General features: G+C 42.2%; 2 protein-coding genes across 14 annotated transcripts in view; both read left to right on the top strand.

The window, feature by feature from the left end:
* LOC109951990 (uncharacterized) overlaps positions 1-6,246 on the top strand; it is a 30,714-nt gene extending 24,468 nt beyond the window's left edge. For all 10 annotated transcript variants that reach the window (XM_020586808.1, XM_020586807.1, XM_020586806.1 and 7 more), the window contains 3 exons: positions 2,079-2,235; positions 3,648-3,778; positions 5,254-6,246. In XM_020586808.1, the coding sequence (XP_020442464.1) occupies positions 2,079-2,235; positions 3,648-3,778; positions 5,254-5,949 (984 nt within the window). In that variant the 3' untranslated portion in view covers positions 5,950-6,246. The remainder of the gene's footprint in view (positions 1-2,078; positions 2,236-3,647; positions 3,779-5,253) is intronic.
* A 2,048-nt stretch (positions 6,247-8,294) lies between these two features.
* The window catches only part of LOC109951988 (interferon alpha/beta receptor 2-like), a 34,885-nt gene continuing 29,910 nt past the window's right edge, over positions 8,295-13,269 (top strand). Inside the window, exons 1-3 of one of the 4 annotated variants that reach the window (XM_020586794.1) lie at positions 8,301-8,516; positions 9,087-9,224; positions 10,670-10,799. In XM_020586794.1, coding sequence (XP_020442450.1) covers positions 9,176-9,224; positions 10,670-10,799 — 179 coding nt within the window. In that variant the 5' untranslated portion in view covers positions 8,301-8,516; positions 9,087-9,175. Of the gene's footprint in view, positions 8,517-9,023; positions 9,225-9,273; positions 9,456-10,669; positions 10,800-13,269 lie in introns of those variants that run through there. The other 3 variants (XM_020586795.1, XM_020586796.1, XM_020586793.1) reach the window with 3 other exon arrangements.

Here is a 13,269-nt window from a genome sequence, read left to right as displayed (position 1 = left end):
CCCATTGAGCATCTCTGGAGAGACCTGAAAATGGCTGTCCACCAACGTTTACCATCCAACCTGACAGCACTGGAGAGGATCTGCAAGGAGGAATGGCAGAGGATCCCCAAATGCAGGTGTGAAAACTTGTTGCATCATTCCCAAAAAGACTCATGGCTGTATTAGCTCAACAGGGTGCTTCTACTAAATACTGAGCAAAGGGTCTGAATACTTATGACCATGTGATATTTCAGTTTTTCTTTTTTAATAAATCTGCAAAAATGTCAAAAATTCTGTGTTTTTCTGTCAATATGGGGTGCTGTGTGTACATTAATGAGGAAAAAAATGAACTTAAATGATTTGAGTATATGGCTGCAATATAACAAAGAGTGAAAAATTTAAGGGGGTCTGAATACTTTCCGTACCCACTGCATATAAGCAAGGAAAATAAAGGTATGAAAGGTAAAGGAGATAAGGTATGAAAAGAAACTAAAGGTATGGAAAGTAACTAAAGCTTATAAAGTAACTGACACCTATAAGACTCAACTCTTACAAAGAACTGAGGAAGTCTCTTGGATGAGAGGTGAAACATCTTCTACCTAAAGTCCAGATGTCTTCTGCTACATTTTTTCAGCATACTACAACCTGGATGATGGAGAATTTGCATGGACACTTGGTGGTAATGTTCCTTATATGTCAGGGAGAAACACTAGCTTCTCCTTTAGGAGTCTGATGGCAGAGGGAAAGAAAGAGTTTTTCGGTCTAGTGGTCCTACACTTCACACTTCTGAACCTCCGGCCAGAGGGTAGGGAGGCGAACAGTCCATGCTGGGGGTGGGTGGGATCTTTGAGGATGGAGGCAGCTTTCCTACACACCCTGCAGTGGTAGATGCTCTGCAGAGAGGGCAGTGGAGTCCTGGTGATCTTCTCCACAGTCTTTACCACTCTCTGCAGGCACTTGCGGTCCATAGCAGTAGTGCTGCCATACCAGACAGTGATGCAGCTGGTCAAGATGCTCCCAATGATGCAGCTGTAGAAGTTGCAAAGGATCCTAGGCGACATGCCAAACCTCCTCAGCCTCCTCAGGAAGTACAGCCCTCGTTGGGCCTTCTTGACCAGCTGTGTGGTGTTAAGTGTCCAAGTGAGGTCCTTTTCATAAGAAGGCCTTCTCATAAGTTAAAATAGAATTATACTGTTTATGCTAAAATTATTCCTTACATCTAACAAAACTATCTGGGCTAAACATCTTTGAAACTAGACTCTGATGCTAATATTTAATCCCCACAAATTGATTAACAGAGAAACATTACACTTTACATCTATGGGTCTTCAGAAAACATCTGCCTATATCTGTGTGCTGGCGGTCTGGCCTGATGTAGTTTAAAAAAAATGCTTTGATGTAATAACGCTAGCCTGTGGTGGTGTTGGCCAAACCTGGTGCTACTATTTTTATTGTACACACCTGCATGTTATAAAATAATAAAGTCTAGAAAAACTGGGTGGGGGGCTTGGAAGCAAAGTGCAAAAAGTGGACAGGGCTTATGATCATAAATTACCCAACTTCACACCTCACTTTGACAGAAGCGGTATCCTTGTACTCTCTCTACAGTCACATCTGGTTTACTTTATTGTTTGTCAGTTGAATACTACACATACTGTATGAGGTGATGTCCATTTGTTAATTAGTTTTCCTACCAGGATCCACTTGTTTATTACATTATCTAAGTTTAATTAACAGAATATAATTGTTACTTCCAAAGCAGCTTTGCCTTTTCTTTGAAGTGGAAAAAGATAGTACCATCTGTGACCTCAGCACTCTGAACAACTTTGTGGCTTGGTCACATCAGATGCCACATCTGACCACTTGAAAAGATGAAATAATTGCCCAAAATGAAATCAAAATTTAGATTAAATATTGTGACCAAATCGTAGAGTAATGTATCGAAAGTTAAGGTCACAGATGTGGCTCAAATGTAATATTTTAACCAGGGCACTTTTGTAAAAGAGATTTTTAATCTGAATTAGGTTTTCCTAGTAAAATAACATTTAAATAAAAATAAATATTTTTATCAAAGTTTTTTTTCCTTATTTGACCTGCAGGGGGTCTACAAAACAAAAAACAAGACTTTTACTCTTGGGGAATTAGAAACTGGTGCGGAGTACTGTATACAGGTGCACACAGAGTCTCGTACGAACAAAAATATGGAGCCATCTGCTTGGAAATGCACCTTGACTAGCATTGTGGAACCTAGTACAGGTGAGTTGTACTTTCAGAGTTGATGTTTATGCTGTTGTGTTATTAAGATGCTGAAGTGAAACGTGAAGTGTGTGGGCTCTGTTTTTGTGAATAAAGAGGTGCAGCATGAAGCACAATTAAGTGCCCATAGCCTGTGTCAAGAGTGTGCCAATGCAGTTTTGGCAATTTCATGGCCAGGGGTTGTTGCTGCACTTGGATCAGAAAGGATTCAGTATCATACAGTACATTCTAAGTGTATGATATCACCTGCACTACATTACTATAGTAATGGTCTAAGTAAAATAAAAGTAAATTTATGAATATTGTATAATAATAATGTGCACATTTTGTTACATTTTTTTGAAAGTTTAATCAGATTTGACTGTTTTATTGGAAAAATAACTACTGACAACAAACTGGGATCTAAACAGGTGTTTATTCTATCTTCACGTTGCTACATAACCTGGCAGCATGTTGCTTCAGGTGGTACTTTGGCCAAACGTTATTAAAAAGATGAGCCATTTCACTCACGCACAACGTGGTTACCCAGTGCTTTTAGATGGAGACACAGGGACAGAATTTGTAGGAACCTCAAGTTATCAAAGCATAATAGGTGTAGGATACAGTCCATCTTACCATGCTAACTCTGAGAGACGAGGCAGTCCAAGTAACATCAAAACAGTGCTGATTTATTCAAAGGATCACAGGTAAAATTAACATTACACGCTCAAGTGTCTTGCACCTCCAACATGCACACAGGCAGATGTAAGATGAAAGCCCCTGACCCCACCAGGCCTATACATTATATCCCCTCGGTTGGGCTAGCCCCATACTACACAGAAACGTCAACCGAGACGTCTCTGTTACCAGCTTTGCAGCTGGCCATAGCAGTAGTCAAAACATGAAGCAAATCAATGTGTGTGTGTGTCTGTTGATTAAGTGGTGTGTAACTAAAAACATTCTCACACGACCTCTAGTAACATGTCGTGACTTAAACATAAGAACGTATTATGGGTAAGGCTACAGTTATACACGTCATAATAATAATATTAAACATCCTGTCTGCTGACAGTCATCAACTCTTCTCTCTAGTTATCCTTGACCAGATGTACCCTGTAGAAACTCATAAGCATGACTAAGCATTTAACAGCCTAACTAGACATCCTATCTCCACTAAACATTTCTAATATATAAAGTATCTATCCAATATCTATCTGACTGAAAATACCTAACATAGGTGAGGAAATAAGCTTGGTGCACTTCAGGAAACTGCCAGTTTCCCATTGTAGAGATGCATTTCTCACTCTGCACCTACACAAGAATAAAGCCCTATATGTTGGTCAGAGTTTTTGTTGCATAGTCCAGATACGTACATATCCAGATTAAGGCACTAACACTTCCAGACTGAAGGATTTATTACTGTGTGTCTTCAGACTCTTTTATTTTAGGTGCAGTTGCTGCTCTTCTTATTGGAGTTACCGGCTTCTTGATGACCTTCTTGTTTTGCCTCTGCTACACCGGATTCCTTTGTAAACTGAAGGCAGCGCTGCCCAGAGCACTAATTGTAAGAAGCATTTATATCTATGTTGTTTGTACATTTTGATTTTTGAATGGATTTAATAAATTTAATGGTATGCTTTAGAGGTGCTGGTTCTGTGGGTGGATTTTATCTGACCTGGCAGAATTTATTGTTTTTGGCACTGTCCCAGTTTAAATGGAGCTTAAAGGTAGTGTTAGAAATTAACCAGATTCTTTTGTTGGAAGCACGAGAAGTGAAGACAGGAGAGGACTGTTTAAAATCAACAGAAAGTTTACTGAAAGTCTGATCACAGGTAGGCCTTACAGCACTGGGATCAGAGAGATAAAGCTCCTGCAAGAGTTTGTTAGGTATTTTTAGTCAGATAGTTTTGAAGTCTTCCGGTTCTTGTACCATGCTAACTCTGAGAGACGAGACAGTCCAAGTAGCTTCAATACAGTGCTGATTTATTCAATGATCACAGGTAAAAATTAACATTACACGCTCAGGTATCTTGCACCCCCAACATGCACGCAGGCAGATGTAAGATGAAAGACCCCGAACCCAACAGGCCTGTACATTACCGTATATCTGTTTTGGGCTAGCCCTATTCTACACAGGAACGTCAACCGTGACGCGTCCCTGGTGCCATCCTTGCAGCTGGCCATAGCAATAGTCAAAACATGAAGCAAATCAATGTGTGTGTGTATGTAACTAAAAACATTCTCACACGACCTCTAGTAACATGTCATGATATTAAACATAAGAACATATTATGGCTAAGGCTACAGTTATACACGTCATAATAATAATATTAAACATCCTGTCTGCTGACAGTCATCAACTCTTCTCTCTAGTTATCCTTGACCAGATGTACCCTGTAGAAACTCATAAGCATGACCAAGCATTTAACAGTCTAACTAGACATCCTATCTCCACTAAACATTTCTAATACATAAAGTATCTATTCAATTTCTATCTGACTAAAAACACCTAACAATACCACAGGAGGAGGAAATGATCTAGTAACGAGAAGGCCAGCTTTATGTTGACAGCGCACTGTAGTTTCATTTGGCCCTCAAACCTCACACTGAAGATTTGCCATCTCTGACCACTTCCAGTAGCATAATTTAATTTGGGTAAAGAGAAAGTGATGAATGGATGAAACCATACTGTATTTAACAGGAATTCTTGATCTTTGAGTCGCCCTGTCTCACTGTCATCTTCCCCATCTTCTTTCTTGTTTTTTAAGACGCGCCGCACAGAGCGGCAGCGAGTTCCAGTAGCTCTGTCCACTTTTGTGTTTTTTTTCTTTCTGTGCTTTCTGAATTTGTCTATCAAGATCAGTGTGTGGTATCTGTTCTTATGGTGTCTTGTTGCTCTGTTGTTTTTGTCCCTTACTGCTGCTGGAACACTGGAATTTCCTCACTGTGGGATCAGTAAAGTTCTACCCTACCATAGCCCTACCCTAACTATTATACTTCCTCATTCCTCCACTGTCTTTGTCTCCTTTGCCACTGTAGACAGCTCTGAGCCAAGGTTCCTCCCTGACACCAGAGAAAACAACCCCAGACCTAATCTCTATCAACAGTCCCACAACATTGGATCCTGCCTCCAGGGACATCAACTCCGAGGAGGAGGAGGATGAAGATGATGAGGAAGAGGAAGGGATAAATATCTACATTGACAGAGATGCAGAGCTTTCCTCAGGTGGACATTCCTGCCAGCACTCTGGTAACATGTCAGGCAGCAAGTCAGCTGACTCTAGGTGTGTGACAGAGAGGCTGTCAGCTGAGGTGGAGGCACCAGACTCTGAGTTTGAGGTTGGGGTCAAACACAGGGAACTTAATCAACACAGGGTTGAAGCTCTAGGAGCAACTGTATCTTTTGTGCCTGAGCATGGTCAAACTGGAGTCCATGGGCAGGTCACAGTTGAGGAGGAAGAAGAGGAGCAGGGGGTGTGTTACAGCTCCAGCAATGTCAATCTATTCTCAGTCACCCTCAGTGCACTGGCTGTAGGTGAGGAAGAGGAGCAGAATACCAGGGACTCTTTGAAACTGTCTGAGCCAGAGCCACTACTGCCCACAGTCTCAAAACTGACTTTGAGCGACACAGACTCTAAAACAGAGTCAGGTGATCAGACAGCTGTGACATTAATGCAGCCCACACATGAAGACTTCAGTGAAAGTGGGTATGAAAGGAGGCATGTGGACACTTGATCTGGCTGAATCACATAAGATCATGTTCAGTTTTTTAAAAAGAAATGTTTTTCGAGATCAATACATATTCATGTGACCAAATATGCCAGCAGAGTGCCAGTAAAGGAAGAAAAGCTAAATGTTTTATGCTTTGGTTTGAAAAAAAAGCTGAGTTGCCTCAGTATTAATGAAGTAGCATTTACTTTGAGTCCTGACTACAGGTCCTGCTTGAACCCATGGCGCTTATTAATCTTGTCTTCTCATTGATTGGTACAGATGTGCAGGTTGCACTGGCACACAGTAAAAAAAAAAAAAAAAGTGTATTTTATAATTTTCCTGTTTGTTATAAAGATTTTTCCTGCATTTCTAAAATACATGTAAATGTTAATAAAACTGCAAAAAAAAAAAGTGAATTTACATGCCAAATTTAGTTGCATTGAAATCAAGATCTATTTTTCCGAGGATGACCTGGCCAAGATGCAAGTCACCCAGGTACTACTCGTACATATTTTACCACTAAGATTTCAGACATACAACTTGTCTCACATACACATTTTGGCCTACTACATAGTAGAGACACACCCTTACTGTTTACGGCTTCACCATCTGAAATAGCAGATATCCCATCATGCACTGTGTGAGACTTGATCCAGATGTTAAACGGAATTTACTCTTTGTCTCCTGGAGGACTGCTGTTTCTGGTTCTTGGGGTAAACGTACTCACTTCCTATTTCCTGTGTCTGCACCGTGTTGTGCTTGCTACCAGATTGTTTATGGATTAAGCTCAGTTTTCTAGGTTTAATCAACATTTTTTGAGTGATGACATATGATTAAGCTCAGTTTTCTAGGTTTAATCTACATTTTTTGAGTGATGACATACGCCTGCACTATTTAAGCACCCGTGTTACAGAAGTTCTTGCTAATTCAACCTGTGTTACAGAAGTTCTTGCTAATTCGCATCCTCTGTTTCCCATCTGAAAGCACATTTTTCATTGTTTTTATTTCTTTTTACTTTTTATTTTCATTGTTTTTATTTCCTGCTGCCTTCCAAACACACTGCGAGCCAAACATACATACATCGTACTTGGCCATTAAGGATGTTTCTGATTCTAGCAAAGTATTTTTACACTGTGGTATTGTTTCTTTTACTTGCGTAAACAATCTGAGTACTTATTCCATCACTGCTCATAGAACAGTTCTTACCTCTATGCGTTGCGAAGAACAGACAAGTAAAATGAAACCGGTTCACACACTGAGCAGACACCTACTGTGCAGGCCCTCACCCTCACGACTATTTCTACTAGGTCACGTGATTTCATAGCAAGGATGCTGCTTTCACGGACCGACCGGACCGAAACGCCACATCGCGCTGGGGTTACAGCTTTACTAGAGGTCCGTGAAGGCAACAGGGCTAGCATAGGGGTATTTTTCGTATGTCACACTACGTTTGGTCTAGTGACTAGCAGCTGTGGCTGAAATTAATATGGAAACACTTCCCGGGACAGGTAAACATAATGTCAGACATACTATTACATGTTACAGTTTGTAGCTTTTGACTTATTGTCAAAGCATTGCTTTACAGTTTAGCTACATGCTGGCGTAAGCTAGCGTTGACAGTCGCCGATAACGGTTAGCATTAAATGCATTTCCGCCGAGTGGGCATCTTGAGAAAAAGACGACTAACATTAGCATTACTTATAACAGGGCATCGTATCGTTAGATAGCGTTAACTGCAAGTGTTTTCCAGTGGAAATAACGTTAAACTACGTTAACTAAGGATACAGAAGCCATGTGAAGGTGTTCGGCAACACATTCACTGTCAGTAACGTTGTAATATAGTTAACGTTAACCTAACCTGTTAACTTTTAACTTAATTTAAGCTTAAGTACAAGTTACTTTATAGTTAAAATAACTTAAACACATTGTGTCACTGGAAAGTAACTTAAGTTTGATACCCACTTGACATTTACCATGTAGTTAACCTTGATTCATTTGGCACTTTTGTGTTATAGTACTAACACATGTGACTACAAGTTAAAGCTGTAGTCCGTCCAACTCCAATTTTGTTACGCCAGAGTATTAATATGGAAAGCGAAAGCTGCAGCAGGGTCCCGGGAGGTGTGGTGACTGCTTGAGGAAGTGGATCAGAGATGCTGTGGCCGTCATGACTGCTTTCATTTGGATGCTCTCTTTGTTTGTATTCCAGCTATGAGTGCACTGCCGCCGCCTGTCAATCTTAAACAATCTGAGTACTTATTCCATCACTGCTCATAGAACAGTTCTTACCTCTATGCGTTGCGAAGAACAGACAAGTAAAATGAAACCGGTTCACACACTGAGCAGACACCTACTGTGCAGGCCCTCACCCTCACGACTATTTCTACTAGGTCACGTGATTTCATAGCAAGGATGCTGCTTTCACGGACCGACCGGACCGAAACGCCACATCGCGCTGGGGTTACAGCTTTACTAGAGGTCCGTGAAGGCAACAGGGCTAGCATAGGGGTATTTTTCGTATGTCACACTACGTTTGGTCTAGTGACTAGCAGCTGTGGCTGAAATTAATATGGAAACACTTCCCGGGACAGGTAAACATAATGTCAGACATACTATTACATGTTACAGTTTGTAGCTTTTGACTTATTGTCAAAGCATTGCTTTACAGTTTAGCTACATGCTGGCGTAAGCTAGCGTTGACAGTCGCCGATAACGGTTAGCATTAAATGCATTTCCGCCGAGTGGGCATCTTGAGAAAAAGACGACTAACATTAGCATTACTTATAACAGGGCATCGTATCGTTAGATAGCGTTAACTGCAAGTGTTTTCCAGTGGAAATAACGTTAAACTACGTTAACTAAGGATACAGAAGCCATGTGAAGGTGTTCGGCAACACATTCACTGTCAGTAACGTTGTAATATAGTTAACGTTAACCTAACCTGTTAACTTTTAACTTAATTTAAGCTTAAGTACAAGTTACTTTATAGTTAAAATAACTTAAACACATTGTGTCACTGGAAAGTAACTTAAGTTTGATACCCACTTGACATTTACCATGTAGTTAACCTTGATTCATTTGGCACTTTTGTGTTATAGTACTAACACATGTGACTACAAGTTAAAGCTGTAGTCCGTCCAACTCCAATTTTGTTACGCCAGAGTATTAATATGGAAAGCGAAAGCTGCAGCAGGGTCCCGGGAGGTGTGGTGACTGCTTGAGGAAGTGGATCAGAGATGCTGTGGCCGTCATGACTGCTTTCATTTGGATGCTCACATGGCTGCCTCTGGTCTTGCCAGGTAAGTACACAGTGAATGGATGTCACATCTTCTAACCCTGAAACAGTTACACCTGGAGATGCCTCTTCTGAGGAGGCAGTACTTTGGAGTGACACTGAGATCCAAAAGTGGCAGGTGGCATGCTACTGTTCAAGTGGTACATGCCCATTCTCGACTGGCGTGCCACTCTGCCCTATAAGGATTGTGACACACCAAGCTTACGGTTGGCCTTCGGCCACCCTTGGGCCATTGGTGAGCATCTATCGGGGCTTGTCTTCCCAGTGTGTCCCGCACCGTTGTCACTAGTCGGTCCTTATTGGTGGCTTTTCTGTCTGTTCAGCACTTTGAATCGATATTTAGCGGGTTGGGCCTCATCAGTGAGAGAGACCACTCTGAATTGGCTATTCAGCTTAGCAAATCGGTGCACGGGAATACAACAGTTCGGGAAAAATCCTTCTGCCTGTCACTGCAGTATCCATGATTTCAGCCATTTAGTGTGGTTTCTCCTTGTTTTTCGCCTCCACAACCTTCTTTCTTCTTCCACAACCTTTTAGGTCTTTAGACCGAGGGCCGAGAACGGCAGTGCCACTTGGAATTTCTTCAGACATATTCTTGATTAGAAGCAGCTATAAACAGCAGCTGTGTTGAGCGACAGCTGCTTTATTTACTGCTTCTGTGTGTCTAGCTATTCTTTTTTTTCCCTTTCTGAATGGTGAACACAGATGCCACCTGCAGGTAGGGGGAGTTATTTCTGTCACACAGGCGCAGAACGTAGTCTTCTTCTTCTTATGGTGTTTATTGGTGGTTTGCAGCAGAACGTAGTCTGTTCAAGTGCCACTTTTTCAACCCGACTGGCCCAGACAAAGGTGCTATGAGGCAACGGCCTTCATGTCGTATTGGTGTGTCTGCCCTAAAACTGCTATGCCACTGGCTAAACAGAAATTGGGGGCGGGTACCCCCCTGCCACTTTTCGATCAGGCACTACTGACATTTTGTTTTAAGTAAACCTGTGATATGAGGAGTGTGACATGGGCCTAATTTAAATAAATTATCTTGTCTCCCAGGGAGTCTTGGTCAAAGTGGTAATTGTTGCTATTTAAATTATTACATGTTCAGAAAGCTCACAATCTCACTGAAAGTGTATTTAAAGTAAGGGGAAGCTGGTATTTAGTTGACATTGTATCAGGAATCATTAGTGTGATTAATGTACATACAGTAAACATATCAGCCTTAAAGTAATTGTATGAATTGCACTCTTGAAATTTGTAAACAGTCTCTGATGTGTAAAATTGCTGGAATTCTCAGTGGCATATCTTTGGATTACATGTCATGGCTTAGCATGGAATACTTTCATACTTCGAGTGACCATTGTTAATGTCCAAAAAGCTATGTAACTTTGATAGATTATATGTTAATATATATTATCCTTACATTTCTATTTAATTGTCTCTTTGTTTGTATTCCAGCTATGAGTGCACTGCCGCCGCCTGTCAATCTTATCCTGATCTCAAACCATTTTAGACATATGTTAAAATGGGGGCCTGGACCGGGGACACCCACAGGAGCCTACTACAGTGTTGCCATTCGCACAGACAAGTGAGTTTCATCTGTCTTTATGTGGTTACTTATATTGTGTGTACACCAACAAAGTTGTAGCCTTTCGGCTGCAGGGACTTATAGTTTGGGTTACAATAGTAAAAGTTTATAGATGCTTGTTATTATTTGTAAAAGGACACAAATGGTCAAAGATTTTTGCAAGAGTTGTCAGTCAAATATGCAGTTACCACTGTGGAAAAGTAGAGATGCACAGATTGATCTGCTGAAATTGCAAATGGCCAGTTTTCAGCATGATCAACCTTGACTGGCCAATCACTGAGATTCAGATTCTGTGCAGATTTAGAGGCACGAGAGTTCATGTCGCACACGCAGTGGCACAGTGAAAGCTGCCCATTTCTCCCATTTATCTTGACATTGTTCCTTGTGAGTCCTCAATTTATACGTCAAGAACTCTATTTCAAAAATTACGTGTACAATTTGAAGCCATTCTTCTCTTGTAGGTATGTTAGGCCTACTCCATTTTTTTGTGATGGCCTTCTTGCAGGCCGCCAACAATATTTTCAACAGGTATCCATCTTCCTTAAATACAATATTTCCCGTAAGATGTCCTAGATACATACCTACACATGTTTTGGGGATACTGTAACCTAGTATCTTGACAATAACAGTGTGGACATCATCCCAACATCAGCGTCATCACATCTCAAGTGTTAACATAAGAATCTAATCATGTGGGAAACACTAATACACTGTTGGTTTAGAGGTAAACCATCACAGGGATAGCGGAGTCCTGGATGTTGTCATTTAGTCATGTCTCCGTGAAGATGAAAACACAGCAGTCCCTTGCATCATGCCGCGCAGATCTCAGGAGCTGTTTGTGGTCTATTTTGTTGTCCAGTGAGCATACATTTGCCATAATGAGGGATGGTATAGCGGGTCTGTGTGGGCTAGCTGCTTCCTTGTGTGTAACATACTTGGCCAATAAAGGTGATTATCCTTATGCACTTACTGCAAAAAATATCAGTGTTCATGCCAACCAGAAGTCATGGATGACAGGTGAGGGTCACAGACTCCTGAGGGCTCGGGATGCAGCCTTTAGGGCCGGTGACACTGCAGGCCTAGCAACAGCAAGAACCAACCTGTCCCCTGGAATCAGGGAGCCAAAGCGCCAATACAGCAAGAAAGTATCTGGACACTTCAGTGACACTAGAGATGCACAGAGTCTCTGGCGGGGCATCCAAACCCTCACAGACTATAACCCCCCACCTCGGAGCTGTGATAGTGATATCTCTCTGCTGCACAGCCTCAATGACTTCTTTGGCCGCTTTGAAACACAGAACTACACACCAGCACAGAAGACCAACCCCCAACCCAACAAGTTACAGTGACTATCGGCCTATAGCACTGACTTCAGTTATTATGAAGTGCTTTGAGCGGCTGGTCATGCAGAACATCAAGTCCATCCTTCTTCCCTCTCATGACCCATTTCAGTTTGCATACAGGTCAAACAGGTCCACAGAGGATGCCATTACTGCTGTTCTCCATCCAGCCCTCACCCACCTAGATTCAAAGAACTCTTGCATGTGAATGCTGTTCCTAGACTTCAGTTCAGCATTCAACACAATCATTCCCCAGCAGCTTACACAAAAACTTGGACACTTGGGACTCAAAACCCCTCTCTGCAACTGGTTGTTGGACTTCCTAACAGGGAGGCCACAAAATGTGCGGGTCAGCAGCAACATCTCCAAGACCATCACGCTGAGCACAGGGGCTCCACAGGGGTGCGTGCTCAGCCCACTGCTCTTCACACTGCTAACCCACGATGGGTGCCAACCTACAGCACCAACCACATTGTCACGTTTGCAGATGACACGACTGTAGGTGGCCTCATTACCAACAATGATGAGGCTGACTACAGGAGTGAGGTGTGCCAACTGGAACAGTGGTGTAAGGACAATAACCTCTTCCTCAATGTGGGGAAGACTAAAGAGATAATTATGGACTTCAGGAGAAAACCTCTAAAGCATCCACCGCTGACCATCAACGTTGCTGTAGTGGAGAGAGTGAGCAGTACCAAGTTCCTGGGGGTGCACATCTCTGAGGACCTCTCCTGGACCAACAACACCACATCACTGGCCAAGAAAGATCAAACATGCTGTGCCAACTGGAACAGTGGTGTAAGGACAATAACCTCTTCCTCAATGTGGGGAAGACTAAAGAGATAATTATGGACTTCAGGAGAAAACCTCTAAAGCATCCACCGCTGACCATCAACGTTGCTGTAGTGGAGAGAGTGAGCAGTACCAAGTTCCTGGGGGTGCACATCTCTGAGGACCTCTCCTGGACCAACAACACCACATCACTGGCCAAGAAAGATCAAACATGCTTTTACTTCCTCCACAAACTGAGGAGAGCCAGTGCCCCACTTCCCATCATGTGTTCCTCCTCCCTGGGCACCATTGAGAGCGTCATCATTGGCTGCATTACTGGGTGGGACGGAGACTGTACT

This window comes from Monopterus albus, unplaced genomic scaffold (genome assembly GCF_001952655.1).
Source record: "Monopterus albus unplaced genomic scaffold, M_albus_1.0 scaffold422.1, whole genome shotgun sequence".
NCBI classification, from domain to species: domain Eukaryota; kingdom Metazoa; phylum Chordata; class Actinopteri; order Synbranchiformes; family Synbranchidae; genus Monopterus; species Monopterus albus.
The sequence above is the reverse complement of the archived record's forward strand: the minus strand, read 5'-3'. Positions and strand labels throughout refer to the sequence as shown.